Here is a 27256-nt window from a genome sequence, read left to right on the forward strand (position 1 = left end):
ACTCGCAGTTCTTGTCTGTGCTTGAGGGATGGTCAATCATATTAGTTCGTTCATAGGAGTCCTTATAGAGTTTGAGTTGGGTCCAGTGTTTCCTCGTGCCTTTTCCCTTAATGTCTATACAGGCACAGGTGTCACCACTGATTATAACTTCGTACGACCCATTCCATTTTGGGGCAAAGCCTGGTTTGTCAGGCAGGGTTCGTACAAGGACGTGGCCCCCAGCTGCTGGGACCTCAGGGAAGTTTTCAAGATCCCCTGCCTTGTCCTTTTGGCCTTGTATCTCAGTTACCAATTTACGCATCGCTTTTAATTGGGTGCTTAATTCCGGTACATATCTCCGAATTTTATCTTTTAGCAGACCTATATTGGTCCCACCTGTTATAATGGTCTCTGGTAATTGCATTGCTCGCCTGGTCATTAATTCGTAGGGTTAGTCCAGTTGCCTGATTCGTGGTGGCTCTTAATTTCATAAGTATGGCTGGCAGCACTTCAGCCCAAGTCCTCCCTGATGTTTGTATGGTATTAGCAATAGCATTTTTAAGGGTTCTGTTCATTCTCTCTACCATCCCTGAGCTCTGGGGGTGATGGGGATATGAAACTTTTGTTTTATCCCAAGTAGCTGGCATACCGTTTTCTAAGTTTTGCCTCTGAAATGTGTCCTTTGGTCGGAGTCGATCTGTAGGGGTACCCCCCCCCCCCCCCCCCCCCCCCCCCCACTTCAGGGTTACCTCCTCTGCTAGAATCCTGCCTACAGTGGTCGCGGTACAGTTCTTGGTGGGGAATTCCTCTATTCACAGGTGAACTGGTCTGTGATGACCAGGCAGTACGTTTTCCCACAGGAAGGTGGCAGTGGCCCTGTGAAATCCATTTGGAGGTGTTCCTAGGGTCCCCTTTGGGCTTTATTGGTGTCTCATCCTAACTTTTATGGGTCTACCTGGGTTGTGCTGTGCACTAATCGCGCACCTGCGGCAGTGTTTGGCTATATCTCTTCCCATTCCCTTCCACCACCACCTCTCTCCCTAGACTTGCTCTCATAGCTTCCCTGCCTGTGGTCCAGCCCGAACAAGATGTTTTGTATGCTTACTGGTGCTATCACCTTGTTCACTTAGCTCCAGATATGGTCCTCCCCTTTAAGTTGTCCCTGCATTTTCCATCTCTCTCTCTTCCTGTGAGGTGACCTCCTGCAGCTGCTATATGTGAATGGCATCTTCGGCTAGTCCAGTTGTTGCTACTGGAACCTCATCAACAGTTTCCTGCTCTGAGGCTCGCTGGGCTGTTCGGTCTGTGGCTTGGTTCCCTTTACATTTCAGCTAACCTGGATGCTCTTTCCTTGGCTCCTTTTGGTGCTCTTTGATTTTTATTACTGCAGCCTTTTTTGGCTGTTAGCTGGCACTCAGCACTGCTTGGATTCTTAACTGGTGTTTTGTGGGGCTTCCCCCAGCAGTGGTGAACCCTCTTCTCCCCCCTGCAACCACATGTCATGTACAACTCCGGAGGTATATTGACTATCTGTATAAATGTTCACAATTCTCCCTTTTGACAGCTCAAATGCTTTGGTTAGCGCGACTATCTCTGCTACTTGCGCGGATTGGCTTCCGTCAATCCTTCCTGACATAACCATCTGTAGTTTATTGTTTACCACAGCCCATCCTGTGCGGGGTGACCCCACTATATATTTCCGTGACCCATCCACGAAGAGGATTTCCTCAGCTGTGTCCAGGGAGGTATCCTTTACTCTACCCCTATCTTCATCCCCACCTATGTCTCCGCAATTGTGCGGTTCCCCTGTGTCTAAAATTTCCTCGGCTGGTCTTTCTCCCATATCCCTAACTATTACCACGGACTGATCTGGTGGTAGGAGAGCTGCCTCCCACTTTGCCCTTATATTCAAAATGGTCCTCAGCTTCTCAGTTTTTAACATTTCCACACTTTTAAAAAAATCTTAGAAAAAATGTCAGTTAAAAACCCCTGCTCTTCTTCATATAGTACAAACATTTGTGGTGTCAATAAGAGCATATGAATCTCTCAGGTAAAATGACTGCAGATGCTGGAAACTAGATTCTGGATTAGAGTGGTGCTGAAAAAGCACAGCAGTTCAGGCAGCATCCAAGGAGCAGGGAAATCGACGTTTCGGGCACCTTCCTGATGAAGGGCTATTGCCCGAAATGTCGATTTCCCTGCTCCTTGGATGCTGCCTGAACTGCTGTGCTTTTCCAGCACCACTCTAATCCAGAACATGAGTCTCTCAGAAATGCTGTCCCTTCCCATGTCTGAATCATAACATTGATTCAGAATTTGAAGTAAAACTTTGAGCTGAACATAGCCTGCTCCTATAGGTTTCTTAACAATATCGGTGTGCTCTATTTATGGTTATTAAATTATGCTGTATTCTGAAATATTCTATGACATAATGTTTTTCATTCTGATGTTTTATCCTAAGAATGTGAATCTAACTTCTGTTTTTGTATCTTTGTTCCTTGCATTTAATACATTTAAATCTAGTGTCATTACAGTTAGTGGAAGGTTTGTAATCAAAGTGTGTGAAAATGTTTATCTGAATTTGCTAATGTGATGCAAACCTTGCTGAGTTTGACAGAATTCATACATTTTTAGTCTGATGAAATTTATTTGCTTGAGAAACACATTTGATTTGTTGATCAGTGGTTAGCACTGCTGCTTCACAACACCAGGGACTCTGGTTCGATTCCCACCTCGCTGACTGTCTGTGTGGAGATTGCACATTCTCTCCGTGTCTGCGTGGGTTTCCTCCGGGTGCTCCGGTTTCCTCCCACAGTCCAAAGATGTGCAGATCAGGTGAATTGACCATACCAAATTGTCCACAGTGTTAGGTGCATTAGTCAGGGGTAAATATAGGGTAGGAGAATGGGTCTGGATGAGTTATTCTTCAGAGGGTCAGTGTAGACTTGTTAGTCCAAAAGGGCCTGTTTCCATACTATTGGGAAACAGGCCCTTTGGCCTAACAAGTCTACACTGACCCTCTGAAGAGTAACTCACCCAAACCCATGCCCCTACCCTATTTTTTACCACTGACTAATGCACCTAACACTATGGGCAATTTTAGAATGGCCAATTCACCATTGTTGAGTCGAAGGGCCTGTTTCCATACTGTAGAGAATCTAATCATATCAGCAAGTGAAATTCCATGGTACAAAAATCAAAGGGTTACAAATATACATTAGGATCTTGTGTTGAGAGGATAATAAGAAAATATTTACATATAGTGTGTTAAATTTGGCTTGGAGAGAATGTTTTAGAATAATTTTGCCATCGGAACTATGCCAATATGGGCAAAATGTTCCATTGTATATTCACTTTCTAAAGGCTAAAACAGTCATAGTTGTAATGGTAAAACTTGGAAACAAATCATCTAGGTGGTTGTGTAAATAATACAGCAAACGTGATCAGAGTCTGAGTTAAGCAAAAACATATTTCTGCACTTGGTTTGGAAATGTTGCAAAAATGATGAGTGCAGTTGTCAAAGTGAGCTACCTCATGTTGTGCTTTTGTAAATAAATTTAAACAAAAATGGGAACCTTGTCAAATACTTAGTGGAATAAATGGTATATAACTGATGAATACTGAAATGATTAGTTGATAAAGATGGGCTATAACTGATGAATACTGACAGCAATGTCACAAGTTTAATACCTACTCTGCTGCAGAGTAGCAGCTCAGCTCAGCTCAGCTAGGGTCACAGCTGGGTGCTACAATTGGCTCCCTTGGGTTAGCACGGTAAAATCTGCTGCTGCTCCAATTTCTAATTGCCAACCAGCTGCTGTAAGATGAGTGTACATGTGGGGTGTGTGCAGGATTTGATTGGCTATGATATCCCCTTCTCCCCTGATATCATTTTGGCTAGCTTGTAAAAAGAAAGTACTTGACTGAGAGCATGGAGATTGACTGGCAGCTGTGAGGTATATTAACAAAAAGCCTGTCCATTTTTTGTGCTAATTTCTCTTTATGATATCAAACTATCAATTATGTTTAGTGTTCTTTTATGCGTTTTGCTTTTGGCTGGTTCTCGAGGAGTCTGTTGTGGTTTTAATGTCATTCTGGTGTGTGTGTGTGTGTGTGTGTGTGTGTGTGTGTGTGTGTATCTACGTACACATTCATGCTAAAAGCTGCTGCAGAAGTAACAGTTGTTGAATGAGAAGAGTGGCTTCTCTCCTCAAATAATCCCTGTCCAAAATAATGTACCAGTGTTTAGTTACTGGTACCTCATTTATAAGGTGTAGAGAAATGAAAAGGTAACATGTGTTAATTCTGTTGACTGACTCTGTTTACCATAGTAATGCAAAAGCTCTTGCCTGCAACCCAAGGGCATGATCGTGTTGTGGGCAAATAATCCCAGATGCCTGATTTTGTATTGCTGAGGCAAAGATCAGTAAGTAATAGTATCAAAATAGTCCAATACTAGACTTCTAAGACTGGGAAAGAAGCCAGTGAAAAATATATCTTTATCATTTATGTATCCCCTCTACCTCAGAATTAACATTTGGCCTTATTGATTCCAAGAAAACCATGTTACACTTCAGCAGTGCCATATGCAGACTGCTGCAGCACAGTCGGACCAGACATCAGTACCTCAGCTTATTTTCCTTCTATCGTTTAAACATGTTAGTATTCTCCATTTCTTAAATGCTACTTTATTATCAACTAAAGACAATGCTCAGTCTATTCACAAGAATGGACTGGATTAATGCAGTTGATGTGCCTTCACAAATGTGTTAAATTGATGAATTTATGTTTTTGTCTTTGAGACGTGGTTGGTTTCTGTCAGTGAGTGTCAAGAAGAAGTGTTTCCTAATTTATTTCATTTGCCTGACCTAGTAAAGGTCTTTGATGAGAGTCCTATGAATGTCATAGGTTAAAAAAAAAGAACTCAAGTAAAAGCAAAATCATCAACCAATATGTCAACCAACCAAAGCAAATGATAATTCATAAATAGGTTTTTAAAAATTTTGTTCATGGTATATTGTGATGTCACTGGCTATGTTAGCATTTATTGACCTTCCTAAATTGTGCTGCAAGAGAGAGAGATGGACTGTTTTTGTGAATAATGAAATAATGAACAGAGTTGTTGGAGCATTTTCTTGAAACACCTGCTTAAAAAAAAATTACCATGACTTTAAGCAGTTGCCAAATGTCAGTGGCCCGAAACGTCGATTTCGAAGCTACGTGGATGCTGCCTGAACTGCTGTGCTCTTCCAGCACCACTAATCCAGAATCTGGTTTCCAGCATCTGCAGTCATTGTTTTTACCAGGTTAAAGGGTACATGCTTGCTAACACTGTTGTAAAAATCAGCATGTCCTTAGATTCACTGTTAGCAATGCTATTGGGGATGTGCTATTATGTATTCGTAAATGATAAACACTAAACTCCACATTGGATACATGTTTTAGGTAAAGGGAAACTGAAAGTTGCAAACTCTACTCCTGCACATCGATCCACCCCGACTGCTTGAATTATATAGCTTGCTCATTTTAGCAGTTTACACACTCTAACATGTGTTTAAGACCATTCAGGCTTTCACGCTTAATCTGTTTTTTTTTTCATTCCCAGCGCAAAATGCACAATTGCTATGTTTGCAGATTAAAGAAATATAGGTGGGAAATATATACATGATGCGGAATACACAGAGTTTGCAGAGGGAAATACACATGTTAAACAAAGAAGCAAAAACTTGCATATGGAATACAATGTAGGGAAATGTGAAGTTATGCATTTTGATAGAAAGTATAGAGGAGCTGAATATTATTTAACTTGAGAAAGATTGCAGAAAGCCACAGAACAGAAGAATCTGAGAGTCCTTGTCCATGAATCACAAAGATCTAGTATCCAAGCGCAGCAGTAATCAGGATGACAAATTGAATTGTGGCCTTTATTTCAAAGTGAATGGAGTATGAAAGTAAGGCAGTTTCACATAAATGATACAGGACATTATTCAGACCTCAGCTGGAATACTGTGAACAGTTTTGAGCCCCATATCTATGGAAAGACATACTGGCATTGGAGGCAATTCAGAGAAGATTCACCAGATGTCACAAAGTATGGAGAGACTATTATAATGAAAGGTTTGGTAGACTGGGCTTGTACTCGTTGGAATATAGAACAAGCTTGTTGAAATATACAAGATTCTTAGGGGACTTGACAGAGTAGATGTGGAGAGGTTGACTTCCTCTATGGTAGAGTCTAGGACCAGAGTACATAATCTCAGATTTTATTGATTCATTCACAGGAGGAGGACACCACAGACTAGGCGGGCATTTATTGCCCATCCCTGATTTCCCAAGGGTTGCACGTTTAAGATAGAGATAAGCAGGGATTTCTTCTCTGAGGGTAGTGAATCTACGGATTTTTTTTACTGCAGAGGGCTGTAAAGATTGGGTCATTAAGTATATTCAAGAACAAGAATCAGTAAGGTCATCGAAAATGGAATTGAGGATTTCAGTCAATCATGATCTCACTGAATGGCAGAGCAAGCTTGATGGGCTGACTGGCTTACTGATGAAGGGCTTTTGCCTGAAACGTCTATTCTCCTGCTCCTCGAATGCTGCCTGACCTGCGTGCTTTTCCAGCACCACATTCTTGACTCTAATCTCCAGCATCTACAAGTTCTACTTCTGCACCTGTGTCTTACAATCCAAGTTATTTGAACACCACTGTCTGGAATATTATTGAAGACACACAGTTATCATTCTTCGTGTGACTTTTCAATTATATGAATCTATATTTTACTGCTTTCCTACTTCTGAACCTTCCTGTCTACTTAATCCTATTTATGAGTTTAAAATGTACTGGTTTTCTGTGTTTCAATATTTTGAGTACTTTTGTGCTGTCCAATCTTGACATTCTGATTCTAAAGTTTGGAGCTTAAATTATCTTGAGTTGCCCGAGTGGCACATTTCATTAAATTTGGAACCTTTTTTTTACTGCAGTCTTTTTACTCCTTCGCCAATGTTTGCCTCTTTTGTGACATGGCAGCTGTAACAATATACAATCCTCCAATTGTGTATATGGGCATTGAATGTTTTCAGAATAGTCTTGGTATACTTGATTTCCATTGCATTAGCTATACCACATAGTGGGAGGTTTTGTTTTTAAAATTCCCTCACATTTGGTTCACAAGGCCCATGCCAGTTTCTGTACTTACTCTATCCCATGGCTTTTGCACTCAAGTCGAACATTGTTTCTTTCAAAAATTCATGCTAGTATTCCTGAAATCATTTGAATACCTCAAATCAAAGACAAGGTTGTTTGTTTACATTTTGAACGTTATTTCACAATTTAAATAAATTGAAACAAATTGTCATTCTCAAATCCTGAACAATGACAAGTAATTTGGAAAAACTGGTTACCTTAATATTTGCAAAGAAAAACTCAGATTCTTGGTCATAAAGATTTCTTAAGTAGGAATTATTTTTCCTTTGTTTGGATATCTGTTTCTCGAAGTTTTAAAAAGCTAATTTTTGTTCGTTTTAGGATCTTCCTATGTGCTGTGTTTATTCCATTTCTAAAGAACAGAGTGGCTTCTTGGTCCCTGCTGCTTCCCAACTCATTAGTCTAAGTATAGTGGATGCAAATTATGTTTCATTCATAAAATGGTGGTGGCATTGACAAGGCTTGCAATCATGATCCGTTCCTAATTGCCTTTGAAAGAGTGCTGCTGCCTTTAATGCAACTGAGTGACTCCCTGGATCAGTTCAGAAGGCAGTTAAGAATTAACCAAATTTCTGTTGTTTTGGAGTCACAGAGACTAGATAGACATGGCTGGCAGATTTCCTTTCCAGAAGTGCAATAGTGAACTTTTAGTGATTTCATCAGTTTTTCTGACAGTTTGGTAGTCATCGTGGTAACATCATTGATACTCGCTTTTCATTTCAGCTTTACTTAGCTGAATTTAAGTTCCCCAACTGTCCAAATGAGATTGCTAATCCAGAAACAAAGCCACAATGCTACGAACTCACTGAACTTTCCCTCAAATAATCTGCCCAAGATCTCTATACTATAATGTGCGGAGTACTTTAGGATGTGAACTTTCAATCTATTTTCCTACCCACCACCCCTGTAATTAATAAGTATGTTGTTATATTGTGGCTGTGCACAGTGGCAGCCCTACCTTTTTAACCTGAACTAATTGTTTTGGCAGATTGTAATGTATGTGCTTGATTCAGGTTGAGTGCAGTGCTATTGGTGCTAATATGTGTGGCACATTGTTCAAGGGAGTCACAGCATACAATGTACGATTTGTCTGGGGGAGAAAAAAGCTATTAATTCAATCTACATGTCAAAAAAAATTATTGTTACTACAAATGAGGACAAAGAAGCATCCATGTTTTTCGTAGCAAATGCTGGTAATTGTGAACCAATATTTAAACAGAAAAGCTTTATATTTCAAGTGCTAGATTCCAATTTACTGACATGAATGCTCAAGCATACCATGGCTTAACCTGTGGTATCATACATACGGTTTGATTACTGCTATAACTGTCACCAGTAAATGCTGGCTTCACCTAAAACACAAAGTAAGTGGAGCAATAATTCCATCATCCCTTGATTACCACTTTGCAACTCATATGCATATTTCCTACAGAAATTGCATATGCCCACACTTCTGGGTCTTGTTTCGGTTTGGGGATTTTTGAAATGTGTGATGAATTCACAACAACTAAGGGATGGGCATTAGTGAAGAATTTAGATAGAATTTAGAAAGGTTCACAAAATTCTATCAAATTTTGAAAATTTTTGGTGTGCAAGTGTTAACCAGTTGGGCAGTTTGGTGTTTCCAGTAAATAAAAGTTGAGCATTGATAGGCTTATTTCCATTTAGCTCTCAAAAGCTGTAGGAAATAAATTGGAAAAAAAATTGTAAAATCTTAATGGAGAATTTTTATGGTTTGTTTTTAAATTTATTCTTGGGATTTTTGAGTCGCCAGCAATGATAGTTGAAAATACTAGTAAAAGACTTTTAGCTCGTTTTTTGCAAAACATTTGAGACGTTTTGGCATTATGCTCGTACCTCTGAAATTATTGCATGTGTTTGTTGTTTAGGCATGGTGCAATGCTTTTACGTTCTTAGCATTCGCTTTTAAATGCTCACAACTGTGCAAACTGTGGTAGCTAGGGGAAAAAAAATGCCATCCAAAACAAACAAGTCACATGGACTTATTTTCCTGCTGGAAATACTAGCTAATGATGGGAGTGACAGCCCTTGAGGAGAGTTCCCCTCCCTGATGTTCAAGATACTCCCTTTGGTTTAAGCATTTGCTCCTGCACTCATCTGTTTAGAGGGATTTACTTTTCATCTCTGTATTTAAATGTTTCCAGCTCTATCTATTATTGCAAATTTGTTGAGAATCATTTTTAGCAGGTAAGAACTGTAATGATTGTACAGGAGTGATTATTATCAAACATTTTGGTAGTGTTGGGAAGAACTTTATTTAATTCTGTAAATATGTGCAATGTTTTTACTTTTCCTGTTAAAATCAACATCAGGTGTGTGAATTCTAACCTCCACTTGCAGACTAGTTGCAACCTTCTGTCAAGGGAGCTGGATATTCTTAAACAATCAATCATCTGTGCGATCAAAAGAACTAGCTGACCAACAAATAGAATTGTCTTTTTTTCCCCCACAAGGAGACTTGGGATTGGCTGTCTCTCTCAATTCTCTCTCTTGAGATGGAGCACTCCTCCACTGTGGATTGTTGCTTGATTATTTCTAAATGCTTTGCAGCAGTGTGGTGCTTTAGAATTTAAGGCTATATTTAGTATATTCAGGCCTATTGAATTAACACTAGATCTCTGCATGGGCTGAGACTTTTTGCGTGACCGAGTTAGTCTCAAATACGCACCAATGATTTTTTTTGTTGGGGAGTAGCTAGCTACTCCTGGTTAATTTTGTGATATTTTATAGCTGGAAATGAACCAAAGTCTTATACAACTGTAACATGACCTGCCAACTCTTGCACTCAATACCCCATCCGATGAAGGAAAGTATACCGTTTGCCTTCTTGATCGTTCTACCATTGTCATCATCAGGGTACAATGGACCTGAATACCCAGATCTCTCTGTACGTCAGTTTTCCTCAGGGCTTTTCCATTTACTGTATAGTTCACTCTAGAATTGGATCTTTCAAAATGTATCACCTTGCATTTGCCTGAATTGAACTCCTTCTGCCATTTCTCTGCCCAATCCTCTGATCTATCTATATTCTGCTGCATTCTCTCACAGTCCCCTTCACTATCTGCTACTCCAATCTTCGTGTCATCTGCAAATTTGCTAATCAGACCATCTATACCTGCCTCCTGATTATTTATATATATTAGATTCCCTACAGTGGTGGAACCAGGCCCTTCGGCCCAACAAGTCCACACTGACCCTCCGAAGAGTAACCCACCCAGACCCATTTCCCTCTGACTAATGCACCTAACACTATGGACAGTTTAGCATGGCCAATTCACCTAACCTGCACATCTTTGGACTGTGGGAGGAAACCGGAGCACCCGGAGGAAACCCATGCAGACACGGGGAGAATGTGCAAACTCCATGCAGACAATTGTCCAAGGCTGGAATTGAACCTGGTGCTGTGAGGCAGCAGTGCTAACCACTGAGTCACTGTGCCGCCACAACAGACAACAGTGGTCCCAGCGTGGATCTCTGTGGAACACCACTGGCCACAGTTCCCAGTTTGAGAAACTCCCTTCCACTACTACTCTGTCTCCTGCTGCCCAGGCAGTTCTCTATCCATCTAGCTAGTACAGCCTGACCCCCATGTGGCTTCACTTTCTCTATCACGGTTGGAGGAAGAGCGCCTCACTTCTGCCTAGGAACCCTCCAACCACAAGGGATTTCTCCAGTTTCCTCATTTCCCTTCCCTCCACCTTGTCTCAGTCAAATCCCTCGAACTCAGCACCACCTTCCTAATCTGCAATCTTCTTCCTGACCTCTCCGCCCCCACCCCCACTATCACCCTCACCTTGACCTCCTTCCACCTATTGCATTTCCAACGCTACTCCCCCAAGTCCCTCCTCCCTACCTTTTATCTTAGTTTGCTGGACACACTTTCCTCATTCCTGAAGAAGGGCTCATGCCCAAAACGTCAATTCTCCTGCTCCTTGGATGCTGCCTGACCTGCTGCGCCTTTCCAGCAACACATTTTCAGCTCTGATCTCCAGCATCTGCAGTCCTCACTTTCTCCTCACTTTCTCTATCAGCCTACCATGGGGAACCTTATCAAATGCTTTACTGAAGTCCATGTGACATCTACAACCCTTCTCTCAACCAACTTTGTCACTTCCTCAAATAATTCTATGAAGTTGGTAAAACATGACTCCCTGCACAAAATCATATTGCCTATCACTGATAAGCCCATTTTCTTCCAAATGTAAATAGATCCTATCCCTCAGTATCTTCACTGGCAGCTTCCCTACTACTGACATCTGTACTTGGACCCTTCTTAAACAAGGGGACAATATTAGCAATTCCCCGTCCTCCGGGACCTCACCCATGTTCAAGGATGCTGTTAAGGCCCCAACTATTTCCTCTGTTGTTACCCTCAGTAACCTGGGATAGATCCCATTCAGACCTGGGCACTCATCCACATGAATACCTTTTAGAATACCCAACACTTTCTCCTAGAGTAATGAAACATTTATCCCTAACTTCAACGTCTGTCATGTCCTTCTTCTCGGTCAATTCCGATGCAAATTACTCATTAAGAATCTCACCCATTTTCTCTGACTCCACGCATGGTCTTACTTCCTGATATTCTTCCAAAGCTTTGCCTGTTTTCAGTCCCTAGACCTTATGTATCTGATTTTTTCCTTTTGTTTTAGTCTCACAATTTCACCTGGTTCCCTAATCTTGCCGTTTCTATCCCTCATTTTCACAGGGACATGTCTGTCCTGCATTCTGATCAACCTCTCTTTGATGCCTCCCACATATCAAATGTGGATTTACCTTCAAACAGCTACTCCCAATCTACATTCCCCAGCTCCTGCCGAATTTTGCTATAGTTGGCCTTCCCCCAATTTAGCACTCTTCCTTTAGGACCACTCATCTTTGTCCAAGAGTATTCTAAAACTTACAGAATTGTGATCATGATTCACCAAGTAAACCCCGGCGGAAACTTCAACCACCTGGCCAGGTTCATTCCCCAACACCAGGCCCAGTACGGCCCTTTCCTGAGTTGGACTATTTACATACTGTTCTATAAAACCCTTCTGGATGTTCCTTACAAATCCTGTTCCATCTAAACCTCTAACACTAAGTGAATTCCAGCCAGTGTTGGCAAAATTAAAATCTCCCACAGCCCTGTTGCTCCTACATCTTTCCATAATCTGCCTATATATTTGTATCTCTATCTCTATAATACAGTCCCAATAAAGTGATCATCCCTTTATTTTATTTCTCAGTTCCACCCAAATAACACCCCTGTACGTACTCCCAGGAATATCCTCCCTAACATAGAACATAGAACATAGAACAATACAGCACAGTACAGGCCCTTTGGCCCTCGATGTTGCGCCGATCCAAGCCCACCTAACCGACACTAGCCCACTATCCTCCATATGCCTATCCAATGCCCGTTTAAATGTCCATAAAGAGAGAGAGTCCACCACTGCTACTGGCAGAGCATTCCATGAACTCACGACTTGCTGAGTAAAGAATCTACCCCTAACATCTGTCCTATACCTACCACCCTTTAATTTGAACCTATGCCCCCTCGTAATAGCTGACTCCATATGTGGAAAAAGGTTCTCATGGTCAACCCTATCTAAACCCCTAATCATCTTGTACACCTCTATCAAGTCACCCCTAAACCTTCTTTTCTACAATGAAAACAGCCCCAAGTGCCTCAGCCTTTCCTCATACGATCTTCCTACCATACCAGGCAACATCCTGGTAAACCTCCTCTGCACCCGTTCCAGTGCCTCCACATCCTTCCTATAGTATGGCGACCCAAAACTGCACATAAGACTCCAGATGCGGCCGCACCAGAGTCTTATACAACTGCAATATGACCTCAGGACTCCGGAACTCAATTCCTCTACCAATAAAAGCTAGTACGCCATATGCCTTCTTCACCGCACTATTTACCTGGGTGGCAACTTTCAGAGATCTGTGTACATGGACACCAAGATCCCTCTGCTCATCCACACTACCAAGTATCCGACCATTAGCCCAGTACCCCATCTTTTTGTTACTCTTACCAAAATGAATCACCTCACACTTAGCTACATTAAACTCCATTTGCCACCTTTCTGCCCAGCTCTGCAGCTTATCTATATCCCGCTGTAACCTGCCACATCCTTCCTCACTGAAAACAACTCCGCCGACTTTCGTATCATCCGCAAACTTGCTCATCCAAACTTCTAGCCCCTCCTCCAGGTCATTTATAAAAATGACAAACAGTAATGGACCCAAAACAGATCCTTGCGGAACACCGCTAGTAACTGCACTCCAAGATGAACCTTTACCATCAACTACTACCCTCTGTCTTCTTCCAGCCAGCCAATTCCTAATCCAAACCTCCAACTCACCCTCAATGCCATACCTCCGTATTTTTTGCAGTAGCCTACCATGGGGAACCTTATCAAACGCCTTACTAAAATCCATATACACCACATCTACTGCTTTACCCTCGTCCACCTCCTTAGTCACCTTCTCAAAGAATTCAATAAAGTTTGTGAGGCACGACCTGCCCTTCACAAAACCATGCTGACTATCCTTGATCACATTATTCATATCCAGATGTTCATAAATCCTATCCCTTACAATTCTCTCTAAGACTTTGCCTACAACAAAAGTGAGACTCACCGGCCTGTAGTTACTAGGGTTATCCCTACTCCCCTTCTTGAACAAGGGAACGTAAGTACAGCCATAATGTTAATAATCAAAAATATCAGTCCCCCTCCTTTCTTGCCCCCCTTTCTATCCTTGCTGTCGCATTTGTATCCTGGAACATTAATCTGCCAGCCCTGTCCATCTGTAGTTGCTATGATATCCCAGTCCCATGTTTCTAACCATGTCCTGAGTTCATCTGCTTTCCCTTAGGCCTCTTACATTAAATAGTATTTATTTCAATTTGTCAGTCCTACTTTATTCCTGCGTATTCTGATGGTGTGACTTGCTCCTTTTCCCAAATGTACCAGTCTCAGATGAATCTCTTTCCTCACTATCTCTGTGGGTCCCAACCCCTTCTACCTTACTAGTTCAAATCTTCCCAAGCAGCTCTTGCAAATCTCCCTGCCAGTATATTAATCTCCTTCCAATTCAGATGCAATCATGTAGGTCACTTATATCCCAGAAGAGATCCAGTGATCCAAAAATATGAACCCTTTTCCCCCAGCTCCTCAGTCACACATTCATCTGCTCTATCCTCCTATTTCTATCCTCACTAGCTTATGGTACCAGAAGTAATCTAGACATTACTATCTTGAGAACCTTCTTTTTAAATTCCTATATTCTCCTTTCAGAATCTCATCCCTTTTCCTTCCTGTGACATTAGTTCCAATGTGTACAGTGACCTCCTGCTGATCTCATTCCCCCTTTGTGGATATTCTGCAGTCTTCGAGATATCCTTGATCCTGGCACAAGGGAGGCAAATACATCATCCTGATTTCTCGCTGTCGGGCATAGAAACCCCTGTCTGTGCCTCTGATGAGAGAGTCCCCTATCACAATCGATCACTTAGAACCTGACGTACCCCTCATTACATTTGAGCCAGTCTCGGTATGAGAAACTTGGCTGTTCATGCTATATTCCCCTGAGATTCTGTTACCCCCTACATTTTCCAAAACAGCATACTTGTTTGAGATAGGGATAGCTACAGGAGATTCTTGTATTACCTCCCTCCCTCTCCTACCTTTCCTGGAAGAAATCCATCAACTGACTGTATTTGTGGTTTTTCTCCGTCCGTATAACTGCCATTCATCACAATCCCTAACTTCTGTAAATTCCTCATTGTCTCTCACTGGTGCTCCAACCGATCCATGCGATCTGATTGGAGTCACAATCAAACACACTTAGCAGACATCTAACAGGAAGAGCACATCACTCTATTAAAAGGTCATCTTTGCTCCTTAGCAATCTATAAACCCAGCAAATAGCACAATCTTGCTGCTCTAATAAACACTACTTCAAACTAACTTAGTACCTATGTTTTCAAATTTTAATCAAGAGACAAATCTCAGTAAACATATAACCAAAAAGAATGCACTCTGCTCACTATTGTAGATTTACAAAAGAAAAGCAAGATTACTCCTAAAGACCATGCACTTATTTGCTCCCAAGCTGTGAGCTCCCCCACAGGTTCCTCCAAGGTCAGCTGTGATTTTCGCTGTTTGTTAAATTTTTCTTTGATGCACTCCAATGTTGAAGATAATTGAACTTAAACAGCAAGTGTCAGACAGCAGTGTTGGTTTCTTCCTTTCTCTCTCTCACTGACCATGTGGTCTTTGCCTTTGTCTCTCTTCCTCTTGTTTAAAGTGCCATTGTTTTGATCTTTTTTTCCAACAAAGTTCCAAAAGAATGCAACAGCTTATAAAACAGTAATTACGGTTCCTGGAATTTAAGGAAATTCAGCTTCAACACCTAACATACAGCCACCATTCCTTTCCATCCTCCATCTATTTAACTTAGATGTGATTTGTTGAGAGTCACTTACTGTCCGTTACCTCATGATTTACCAGGTAGACAAAAATGTTAGTAATTGGAAACATTGTCAGTTGCCTGGGCTTTCTAAGAATCAGAATTTAGAGTCATAAAATCATAGAGATGTACAGCTCAGAAACACATTCTTCAGTCCAACTCATCCATCTGACTAGATATCCTAAACTAACATAGTCCCAATTGCCAGCACTTGGCCCATATCCCTCTAAACCTTTCCTGTTCCTATCCAGATGCCTTTTAAATGTTGCAATTGTAACTGCCTCAACCACTTCATCTGATAGTTCATTCCATATATGCACCACCCTCTGCGTGAAAAAGTTGCCGCTTAGATCCCTTTTAAATTTATCTCCTTTGACTCTAAATCTATGCCCTCTAGTTCTGGACTCCCCCACACTGGGGAAAAGACCTGTCTATTTACCCTATCCATACCCCTCATGATTTTATAAACTTCTATAAGATCACCTCTCAGCCTCCGACGCTCCAAGTAAAACAGCTCCAGCCTTTTCCTTTAACTCAAGTCCTCCAACCCTGGCAACATCCTTGTAAATCTTTTCTGAACCCTTTCAAGTTTCACAACATCTTTCCGATCGGAAGGAGACCAGAATTGCACGCAATATACCAATGTCCCGTACAGCCACAACATGACCTCCCTGCCCGAGGAGCTTTCAAGATGTCTTCTTTGAATGATTACAGGAGGTAGTATAAATATTCCTGTGAAATACGTTTTCTGTTGTATTAAAAGTACAGAGTGGAATTATATTCTGTAATTTATAATGTATGAAATACCTACAAAAATAAGATAATATGCCTCCAGGCTGGGACTACGTGGAGTCTAAGCAATTGCCAATCCTGTCAAGGCTCTCCTCAAACTGTGGCAAGTTCTTTTTTTCCTAAAAGCTTAAAACCATTCTGCAGAGTTTTAAATGTCATGAGAAAGGCACATTTTGTACTGTGTAATGTGCAGGAACATATATGAATCTATTTTTCGACTTACTTCCCTTTACCTTGTTATGAACAGTGTTCCAATACAAGACTGCAATTTTAGTGCCTCTATGTCTGAGCCAGGAAGTCTGCATTCAAGACCCACCTGCTCCATAGGTGTGTGATAACATGTCTGGACAGGTTGACTTAAACATCTGTTCACTTTTTCAATACCTGAACATGCTAGCAAATGATCAATGGAAATATGTGTTGAATTGCATAGTTGCTACTAACATGGTGATTTATTACACCCTGTCCGTTCATTTCCAAGTATTGCTGTTTCCTGCCACATTGTATATGTTTTTGAAGTGCAGTCACTGTTAGGAACAGGACACCAATTAACCTCTTGAGTCTGTGCCACCATTCAGTGTTTGATCATGACTGACCCAGCTCTGTTCACCTGCCTTTGTTGCTTACTCATTATGCACACTTGTATTGCAATGAATTGCAGCAGCCAAACTACAGGGCAACTTTGATTATCCAAATGACACGAGCAGGAAGTATTTTGTTCGGATAATGGAATGTTCGGATAATACAGTTTACCCAAGCATCAGGAACTTGAGATCTTGTTCAAATAATCTGAAATGCAGATAATTAACATTCGGATAATCGAGGTTGCCCTGTACACACCTAAGATGCTACAGACAATTTTATGATAATCGCTCGAATTTATGTTTTAAAATGCTTTAATGGGACTTGAACGATGTACCATTCTGTGCCATTTTAGAGGATGATTAAGAGTCAGCTACATTGCTGTGGGTCTGAAGTCACATCTAGATAGATATCCTTCCCTAAAGGACACTAGCCAACCAACTGAAGTGTTTACCAACATTAATGATTGTTGGCATGGCCACCATCAGGAAGACTAGCTTTCAATTTCATATTTCAATACCAAGTAATGACCATCTCCAATTGAGGATCTAAAATCTGGATTTAGGCTGTTGTCAGGAGCAACCATTTAGCATGCTTTTACTAACTACAAAATGGGTTCTCAATGCAAAGTAAAATAACAAGATGGCTTCAGGCTGCAAATTAACACTGTGTTTAAAATGGCTTCTCACTCTACTAAGGGCTGCATTCCTGCCTTGCTGAGCTAACTGAATCAAAGATAAAGCAGAACAATGGAACCTTTACAGTATGGAATTAACTAAGCTAGATAGGACATTACTAACCATCCCAGCTAACCTTGAAATGCACGAGCATAGAGATAATGTGTAGAAAAACAACTTTGTTTCTCAGGAAATATCATTGGGTTAACCTGCTGTCCATTATATCATTTTATTACACTTTATTGGATTTAATCTGTAATTAAGGTTGCACTATTTCTTAAGAAACATATAAAAATTGCATTTGTTCCAAGTGAATTGTGCAGTTTCTCCAAGGAACACAGAAGATTTTAACTTCTGTGCTGCTGGACAAACCTGTGCCTGGCGTCGTAATAAATTGTGAAATCTTGCTGAAGCAGGCTGTTTCTTTGACCAATTGTGGAACCGAGACACCCCTCCCAGAGGGTTGAAATCTTCAGAATAAGAGACAATTGAACCATTTCCCCGCCCCCCCCTCCCCCCCCCCCCAACGTTGACGTTCAGTTGTGTTACCATTACTAAATCCCCCACAATCGATAGTCTAGGAGTTGCCATGAACCTGAAAGACAACTACACACCACCTGCAAACTGGCTCCAAGCCATTCACCATTCTAAACTGGAAATATATCACTGTTCCTTCACTGCTGTTGGGTCAAATTCTGGAATTGCCTTCCTAACAGCACTGAGAGTTTAGCATGGGCACATTAAGAAGGCAGCTCAACACCACCTTCTGAAGGGCAACTAGGGATGAGCAATAATGCTAGCCAGTCAAGGACACCTGCGTCTCACAAGTGAATAAATAAAAGCCTTACATTATACATTAATTCAGTAATACATTTTGCATATTAGCTGGTGATGCCTTCAGTAAATTTATGGAAGCGATCACTGCAAGCAATTTATTTACTTTATAGTACTTGGCGAAGTCCAAGAACAGCTGTATTACAAGACTCGTTATCAATTTATTACCAATTTTAATTGTATCTTCGGTTGTTAAATCTTTTGAGTAGCTGAAATCAAGAATGAGAAAAAAAAACTTAGAAACTCATACCTGTTTGTGTGTTTCACACGCAATTTGTATGCTTTTGATTGAAGCATTTATGAAACTTTGATTGTTAAGACCGAGTCTATAGGAGTGAACAGTTTGTGATATGGGTTGGTTAATAAGTTTGCAGAAGACACAAAGATCGGTGAAGTTGTACATAGGTTGTCAAAGGATACAACAGGATATAGATCAATTGCAGATATGGGCAGAGACATGGCAGATGGAGTATAATCCAGTTAATTGAGAGTTGCTGCACTTCGGGAGATCAAAAGTTAAGGAGTAGGAGTTTGTGATAGTACGGATCCCTGCACAACACTACTCGTCATGGACCTCCAGCTAGAAAAGTACTCTTCCACCACCACCTCTGCTTTCTATGGGCAAGCCAATTCTGAATCCATGCGGCCGCGTCACCCTGAATCCCATGCATCTTAACCTTTTGAATCAGCCTATCATGAGGGACATTGTCGCAAGCCTTGTTAAAGTATATGTAGACAATATCCACTGCTTTGTTCTCATCGATCACCTTTGTCACCTCTTCAAAAATTCAGTCACCTTGGTAAGCCATGACCTGCCCAGCACAAAGCCATGCTGACTGATCCTATTTGGACCATGTTTTTCCAAATGTACGTAAATCCTATCCCTAAAAATTCTGTCCTATTTCTTCCCAACCACCGATATGAGGCTCATCAGTCTATAGTTTCTTGAACAGAGGAACAACGTTAGCAACTCGCCACTCCTTCAGAACCCCTCCAGTGGCTAGCGAGGATACAAATTTCTTGGTTAAGGCTCCAGCAAACTCTTCTTTTTCTCAATAACCTGGATAGATACCAATGGGCCATAGGGACTTAGGCACTTCAGTGCTGTTCAAGAGACCCAACACCACATCTCAAAATGCCCCAACATATTAGCGCACTCCACACAATCTTACTATCCTCCATATCCTTCTCCTGGATGAACACCGACTCACATCCTCTGTCTCCAAGCACACATTCTGTCCTTCATTCTTGAGTGGTCCTACCTTCTCCCTAGTTATTCTCTTGTTTTTAATGTATTTGTACTTGAGCATTAAAACTATGAAGGAACTGGTCTCTTTGAGTTTCAAATTAAAGTATAGTTGATTGTAAACTCATTCAAATAAATATGATTAAAAAAGTGAAATGCCTTCCCAAATTCATGCATACACACGTGCTAGCATACATGGAAACAGAACTAGGTGCGGTGTAAGGAGAGAAGTGAATGAATTACAAATTTGAAAAGAATTTGAAATTTTTGATGGGTGTTACTGCTGATGTTCTTCTGAAGGCCGTGTTTTTAAACTAAAATCATTCCTTTAGTTTAGTGTAGATTCTATGGCATTTGATGTTAGTTTATTTTTTAATTTGTGCCTCCAATGTATTTCAACTTGTCACAGACATGGTATTGGCTTGATTAATTGTAGAGTCAGAGAGAGCTAATCGCATATTTTCCCAGGAATCCTTCTTGATATTTCTGTTTTCTGTATACGAGTGAAACTAATGACCATGGCTTCTCTCAGGTGAGGTTGGGAAGGGGCAATTTTGATGTGTGAATACTAACACTTGGCTCAAAACAGAGACAATCCATTTTCAACGCAGAGTTTTCATGGTCCACTGTCAGGATTCCACAATTATCGTAGATTGGGGTGTACGTTTCTCTTGTATGATTAATGAGTATTTGAGAATCTTTGTTTCAGCAATACCTGTAGTTGAGAATCCTTATCTCCAAGGCCATTGGTAATTCTTACTGTTAGCTATGTATACCAGATGATGAATTTTAATGTCCAGCTATTTAGATTTGCTTAGCCTTTTCAGATGTGGTAGTCCGTTTCAGCCATGTTATTTAAAAACTCCTTTAAAGGTAAGGTTGTTGGGTTCTACAGACCATAGGATTGCTCTGTCATTAGAGAGACAGAACCGGTGGTGGTTTAACATGTGGATCCCCACAGCTTAAATGAGGGGAGAGGTTGAAAGGAGAGTCCTTCATGGTAACCTCAGCTGGTTCAGGAATTGAGCCAACATTGGTGTCAATCTGCAACACAAACCAGCCGTCCAGCCAACTGAGCTAACTGAATCAAGTCTGGTGCAAGTGTGTTGATATATTGTGGAAAGTATCACCCAACTGTTTTTCTTATGTCTAAGATTGTTTCTTTAATTAATTTGTTTTCTACCTTTCTGCACAGGTGACTCAGAACAGGAACTGGGACCTCCACCATCTGTGGATGAGGCTGCAAATACACTCATGACACGACTCGGCTTTCTACTAGGAGATAAAGCTTCAGAGGTACAGCAAAGTGCAGAATACAGCATGGAAGAACAGGATGAAAATCAGGTATGAATCTGTTCAGGAACAGTATTTGGAAATGATTTTGAAAGGTTTGTGATATTGTGCATTGTATACCTGACATGAGTTAGCATTGTTAAAGATACTATATCACATTTAGTACATTAATCAATTAATCAATTGTGATGATGCTGTTACAATGCATTCCAGATTTTAAAAAATATGCAATATTATTTGATCCTTCCCATACTGAAGACCCATTGCTTCCGATTGCCACCAGAATAAAACCATTCAACAGTAGTCAATAATAAAATGCCGGCTTATCTTTCTGTGCTTTTGTAATTCCTGGTTCCCTTGATGCAACACAGGGGAGGTGAAACCACACCACTCCACATGAGGCCAAAGAACATGGGAACACCCATTAAGGTCAGCAGCAGATACAATAGGGATTTAGATTGTAAGGGAAGTATAATGAAAAGTTTGTGGCATTTTCAGGGATTACATTTTTTTTGTGTTTTTAAATGTTTATATGTATTTTTTAATGATTAATTGTGTAAGGATTTCTAAAACTTCCATGGGTTTGGTATGAAGGGAATATCAGGTGGCAGTGAGGGGGAGAAGGGGTTAGAGGACTTGTGATCCAGGCACACTAATTTAGTAGTTACCCAGTCGACTTTAACTCAGAGCTGGTAACTTTACCAGACGGTTCCAAACAACGGTGGACAGATGAATTAAAGTTGGAGTCTTCAGAAGATTCTGACTTATTTAGCTTAATAGTTTCCCAGGACTCTACTGGAATTGCTTTAGAAAGTCAGCTGCATCAATACTTCTATTTCAAAAAATAGTAGGACTGTTTTGGGACAGGAAAAAAAACATTCATCTAATGCCCTCTTGAATCCCTCCACCGCATTTCCACCAAAAAAGCTTTTTCTTGCATCACATTTGCTTCTTTTCAAATCACACTATGCCCTCTTATTCTTATTCCTTTTATAAGTGAATACATTTTCTCTGTCTCTATTCTATCCAGTCCTCTCGTGATCTTGAAAACTTGTATCAGATTACTTGGCCCCCTCCTGTCCAGGGCAACATCACTGACCTCTCCTATCTAACCCCTTAATTGAAAATTTTCATCCCTGGAACCATTCTTGTCCCATTCTTCTGCACTCACTCAATGCATCGCATCCTTTCTTCAGAGTGGCGTCCAGAGCCAGTTGAGGTCTAACAAATATATTATACAGTTTCAGTGTTACCTCCTTGCTGTTGTATTCTAGCCATTGTTAAGAAGGTCCAGGATATTACTATATGTTTTAATACCTGCTCTGTCCACTTGTCCTGTCATATTCAGCGGTCTATGTACATATGTATCCAGCTCCTCCTCTTACAGCTACTTTAGAGTTGTAATCATTAATGTATATTGTCTGTGTGTGTTCTCCTACCACTTACACTTGTCTGCATTGAACTTCATCTTATTTGTCGATTCCACCAACTTGCTACATCCTCTACATTGTCCTCCTCGTGGTTTAAAATGCATCCAAATTTTGGATTATCTGCAAACTTTGAAATTGTCTGCTGAGATTACGTTGTTAATATATACAGAGGAACCTCGATTATCCAGCATTCAATTATCCAAATATCGGGTTATCCGGCAAGATCACAAGATCCTGATGCTCAATGAAACTATGTTATCTGGCATTCGATTATCCAGAATTCGATTAACCAAACAAAATACTGCCCGCCCGTGTCCTTTGGATAAACGAGGTTCCTCTGTATATCAGGAAAAACAAGGATCACAATACTGACTCCTTGGAAGCTCGAATACAGACCTTACTCCAACCTGAAAAATAATCATTGACCATTACTGTCTGTTTCCTTTCACTTAGTCAATTTTATAGACGTGTCCCTTTTATTCCATGAACAATAACTATTCTCAAGTCTGTTACGTAGCACTATTGTGTAGCAAATGCTTTATACTCGTTACCCTTTCAAGTTAGTTATATGCTATTTCCCCTTTAGCAATCCATGCTGTTCTTCCTAATCAACTCTCCTTTTTCCGTATGACTAATAATTCTATCAAATTAATTGTTTCCAGAAGCTTCCTCACCTTGAATTTAAATGGACTAGTCTGTAATTGCTGGGCTAATCCTTATAAGCCTTTTTGAATAAGGTAGTCATGTTTGCAATTCTCAAGTCTTCTGGAACTTCCTCTAAGTCTAGGGAAAAAGTATCCTTGAATGCATTTCATCCAGTCCTAATGTCTTGTCAGCTTTAAGTCTAACCAACACTACCTCTTTTCAATTTTATAAGCTCCGAGTGATAGAGTTTTCTCTTTTGTCGCCATGGTATAGGTATCATCTACCTCCTTGGTAAAGACACAGGCAAAGCCATGCCTCTTGCCTTCATCTGTAACTCCACATTTTGGTCCCTAATCAGCCTTACTCCTCTTTTTACCACGCTACTGACATAGCTATAGGACTTTGGGATTTTCTTTATGTTGACTGAAAGTCTTTTCTTGTAATCTACCTTTGTTTCCCAAATGTGGTTTCCATTTCCCCATTGAATCTTAATAGTCCTCTTGGCTCATGATTATGTTTTCTACTAGGCAGCCATCATAAGCACGCTTTGTTGCCTTTATTTTAGTTTCTGTGTCCCTTTCCATCCAGGAATTTCTATTTTTTTTTTGCTGTCCCTTTGTGGGAATATATCTTGACTGCACCTGAACAGTCTCCTCTTTGAAGGTTGTCCATTGTTCAGTTTTTTCTCCTCAATCAATCTTTTAGTCCAATCTATCCTGCCCAGATCTTTCGTGTTCCATTGAAATTGGTTTTCTGGCAGTTTATTTTTTTCTTTCTTTTTCTGGATTGGCCATTGTCATGCTTCACCATCATCTCTGAGGTTTACAATCCAATGATCACTGTCTCCTAACTATTCCCCAATGATATTTGATGCACTTAGCATGACTCATTTGTAAGAACCAGTTACAGCCATGCACCCTTTCTTATTGGACTGGGCACATATGGTTGCAGAAAATTCTTCTGAAGATGGGCTAAGAATGCTTGCCTCTCACCGCTGTTTACACTACCTCTCTATATTTGGGTAATTAAAGACCCTCTCCCAGTTATAACCGCTCTGTAGTAGTAGCAATTGTCAGATTTCCCTGCCATTTTGGACATATGTATCTTTTCCATTAATTGATGGTCTCTAGGCCATGCCAAACAATGTGATTACAACCTTTCTGTTTCTTATCTCCAATCAAATTGCTTCTGTGCTTGAACCATCTGGGACATTCACTTTCTCCAGCACAGCATTAATGTCCTTAATCAGTATTAGCACCCCGACCTGCTTTCCTTCCTCTTCCATCTGTTCTGAACAACTTGTACCCAGGAATAGTTAAAACCCAGTCTTGCCCTTCTTTCAGCCTAGTCTTTGTTATTGCCATAACACAAGTGTATTAGCATCCATTATTTTTCGACTTTGTTAATATACTTTGTTAAAAATCACACAACACCCGGTTATAGTCTCAACAGGTTTATGTATTGAAAAAGAGGAGACAGCCTCTCATAGGGCACTTCGCACCTTCAATGCATTATCTGAGCTGATATGGCATCTATTGTTAAAGTTCACTTGAGAATGTAACTTTTAAAAAAGTTCTGGGATTTACATATGAAAGAAATTTCAGTTCCATCACACTGTAAACATTTGCTGTAAATTCTGTCTTATGATCTTAGACTCCACAACCACCTGTTGAAGGAGCAGCGCTCCGAAAGCTAGTGCTTCCAAATAAACTTTGTACACCCCCATTCAACACCGGCACCTCCAAATCTTTTCTACTTTGTTTTAACTAGCTCCAGCTGGTAAATAAAAACCTATCCAGCTACTCCACAACTCAAGGGAACTGTTTTATTTAGTGCAATCCAAATGTCTGAATGAACCAGGATCAGAATTGCCAGGGATAAATGCAGAGCTCAGTCCTAAAGGAAAAAGATAGGAGCGGAATGGCAGTCCGACTCTGATTGTTATTCATTAAAATCATGGAATTTCTACAGTATGGAAACAGGCAACTTGGCCTGCCACAACCCAAAGGTGTAAAAACAATGACTGCAGATGCTGAAAACCAAATACTGGATTAGTGGTGCTGGAAGAGCACAGCAGTTCAGGCAGCATCCAACGAGCAGCGAAATCAACCCAAAGGTGTTCAGGTTGGGTGAATTAGCTGTACTAAATTGCCCATGGTATCCAGGGATGTGTAGGTTAGGTGCATTAGGAGGATAGTAAGGTAAATATAAGATAATAAGGTAGGGGAATGGGTCTGGTTGGGTTACTCTTCAGAGGGTCAGTGTGGACTTGTTGGGCCGAAGGGCCTGTTTCCACACTGGAGGGATCTATAAGATCCCACCCAGACCCACTCCCCTACCCTGAATTTACCATGGCTAATCTACCTGGCCTGCGCATAGCTGGGCAATTTATCATGGCCAGTCCACCTAACTTGCACATCTTAGACTGTCTTGGGAGGAAACCGGAGCATCAGGATGAAACCATGCAGACACTCTGAGAATGTGCAAACTCCACAGAGACAGTTGCCTAAGGCCAGAATCAAACCCAGCTGCCTGGCTAACCACTGAGCCACCGTGGTGCCCCATCTTCGTTGGAAGGCCAGTGTGGACTCAGTGGGCGAAATTGTCTGCTTCCACACTCTCCAAGGCTGGAATTGAACCTGGGTCTCTGGTACTCAGAGGCCGCAGTGCTAACCAGGGTACTTTTTATTTAAAACAGATTCTTTAGAGCTTTGGGGCTGTGTCAAACATATATTGCATACTGTTATAAATCCCCTATATGTTATCTTTGTGCAATTGATCTAACTTTCACTGGTGCAGTACGATAAACTACACTGATTCTGTTCCTAGAATATTACTGGCAGAACTCAACTTATTTTAATAAAATTCAAATACAGACATGCCTGAACCTCAATACTCTGATCAATACCAGCTGTTGCAAATGAGCTGGAATAAAAAATAATATAACTACCACCACACTCTGACTTCGACCGGTTTGCCAGTTTTCTGTCCAACTGGCCAAATTTCCCTCCCAACTGGCCAAATTTCTCTCTATCCTATGCCTCCTGACTTTCCGCATAAGCCTACCATGGGAACCTTATCAAATGCCTTACTAAAATCCAAGTACACTGCATCCACTGCTCTACCCTCATCCATATGCTTGGTCACCTCCTTAAAGAATTCAATAAGACTTGTAAGGCAAGACCTACCTCTCACAAATCCGTGCTGGCTGTCCCTAAACAAGCAGTGTCTTTCCAGATACTCATAAATCCTATCCCTCAGTACCCTTTCCATTACTTTGCCTACCACTGAAGTAAGACTAACTGGCCTGTAATTGCCTGAGTTATCCCTATTCCCTTTTTTGAACAGGGGCACGACATTCACCACTCTCCAGTCTCCTGGTACCACCCCCGTTGACATTGAAGACGAAAAGATCATTGCCAAAGGCTCTGCAATTTCCTCTCTTGCTTCTCAAATAATCCTCGGATATATCCTGTCAGGCCCGGGGGACTTGTCTATCCTCAAGTTTTTCAAAATGCCCAACACATCTTCCTTCCTAACAAGTATCTCCTCCAGCTTACCAGTCTGTTTCATACTCTCCTCTTCAACAATACAGTCCCTCTCATTTGTAAATACCGAAGAAAAGTACTCATTCAAGACCTTTCCTATCTCTTCCGACTCAATGCACAGTCTCCCACTTCTGTCCTTGATTGGACCTACCCTCGTTCTCATCATTCTCATGTTTCTCACATACGCATAAAGGCCTTGGATTATCCTTGATCTTACCCGCCACAGATTTTGTGCCCCCTCTTAGCTCGCCTAATCCCTTTCTTCAGCTCCCTCCTGGCTATCCTGTATCCCTCCACCGCTCTGTCTGAACCTTGTTTCCTCAGCCTTATATAAGCCTCCTCCTTACTAGATGTTCAACCTCCCTCGTCAACCAAGGTTCCCTCATACGACCATCTCTTTCCTGCCTGACAGGTACGTACATATCAAGGACACGTCGTATATGTTCCTTGAAAAAGTTCCACATTTCAATGAATCCTTCCCTGACATCCTATGCCCCCAACTTATGTTCCTCAGATCCTGTCTTGTAGCATCGTAT

At 41.0% G+C, this 27256-nt stretch overlaps 1 protein-coding gene across 15 annotated transcripts in view; it reads left to right on the forward strand.

Annotated features, from left to right (window-relative positions):
* LOC140465920 (protein TANC2-like) overlaps positions 1 to 27256 on the forward strand; it is a 1065959-nt gene that overhangs the window by 653939 nt on the left and 384764 nt on the right. For all 15 annotated transcript variants that reach the window (XM_072561864.1, XM_072561863.1, XM_072561859.1 and 12 more), the window contains one exon: positions 21000 to 21148. In XM_072561864.1, the coding sequence (XP_072417965.1) occupies positions 21000 to 21148 (149 nt within the window). The remainder of the gene's footprint in view (positions 1 to 20999; positions 21149 to 27256) is intronic.

Source organism: Chiloscyllium punctatum, chromosome 42 (assembly GCF_047496795.1).
Source record: "Chiloscyllium punctatum isolate Juve2018m chromosome 42, sChiPun1.3, whole genome shotgun sequence".
Classification (NCBI taxonomy): Eukaryota; Metazoa; Chordata; class Chondrichthyes; order Orectolobiformes; family Hemiscylliidae; genus Chiloscyllium; species Chiloscyllium punctatum.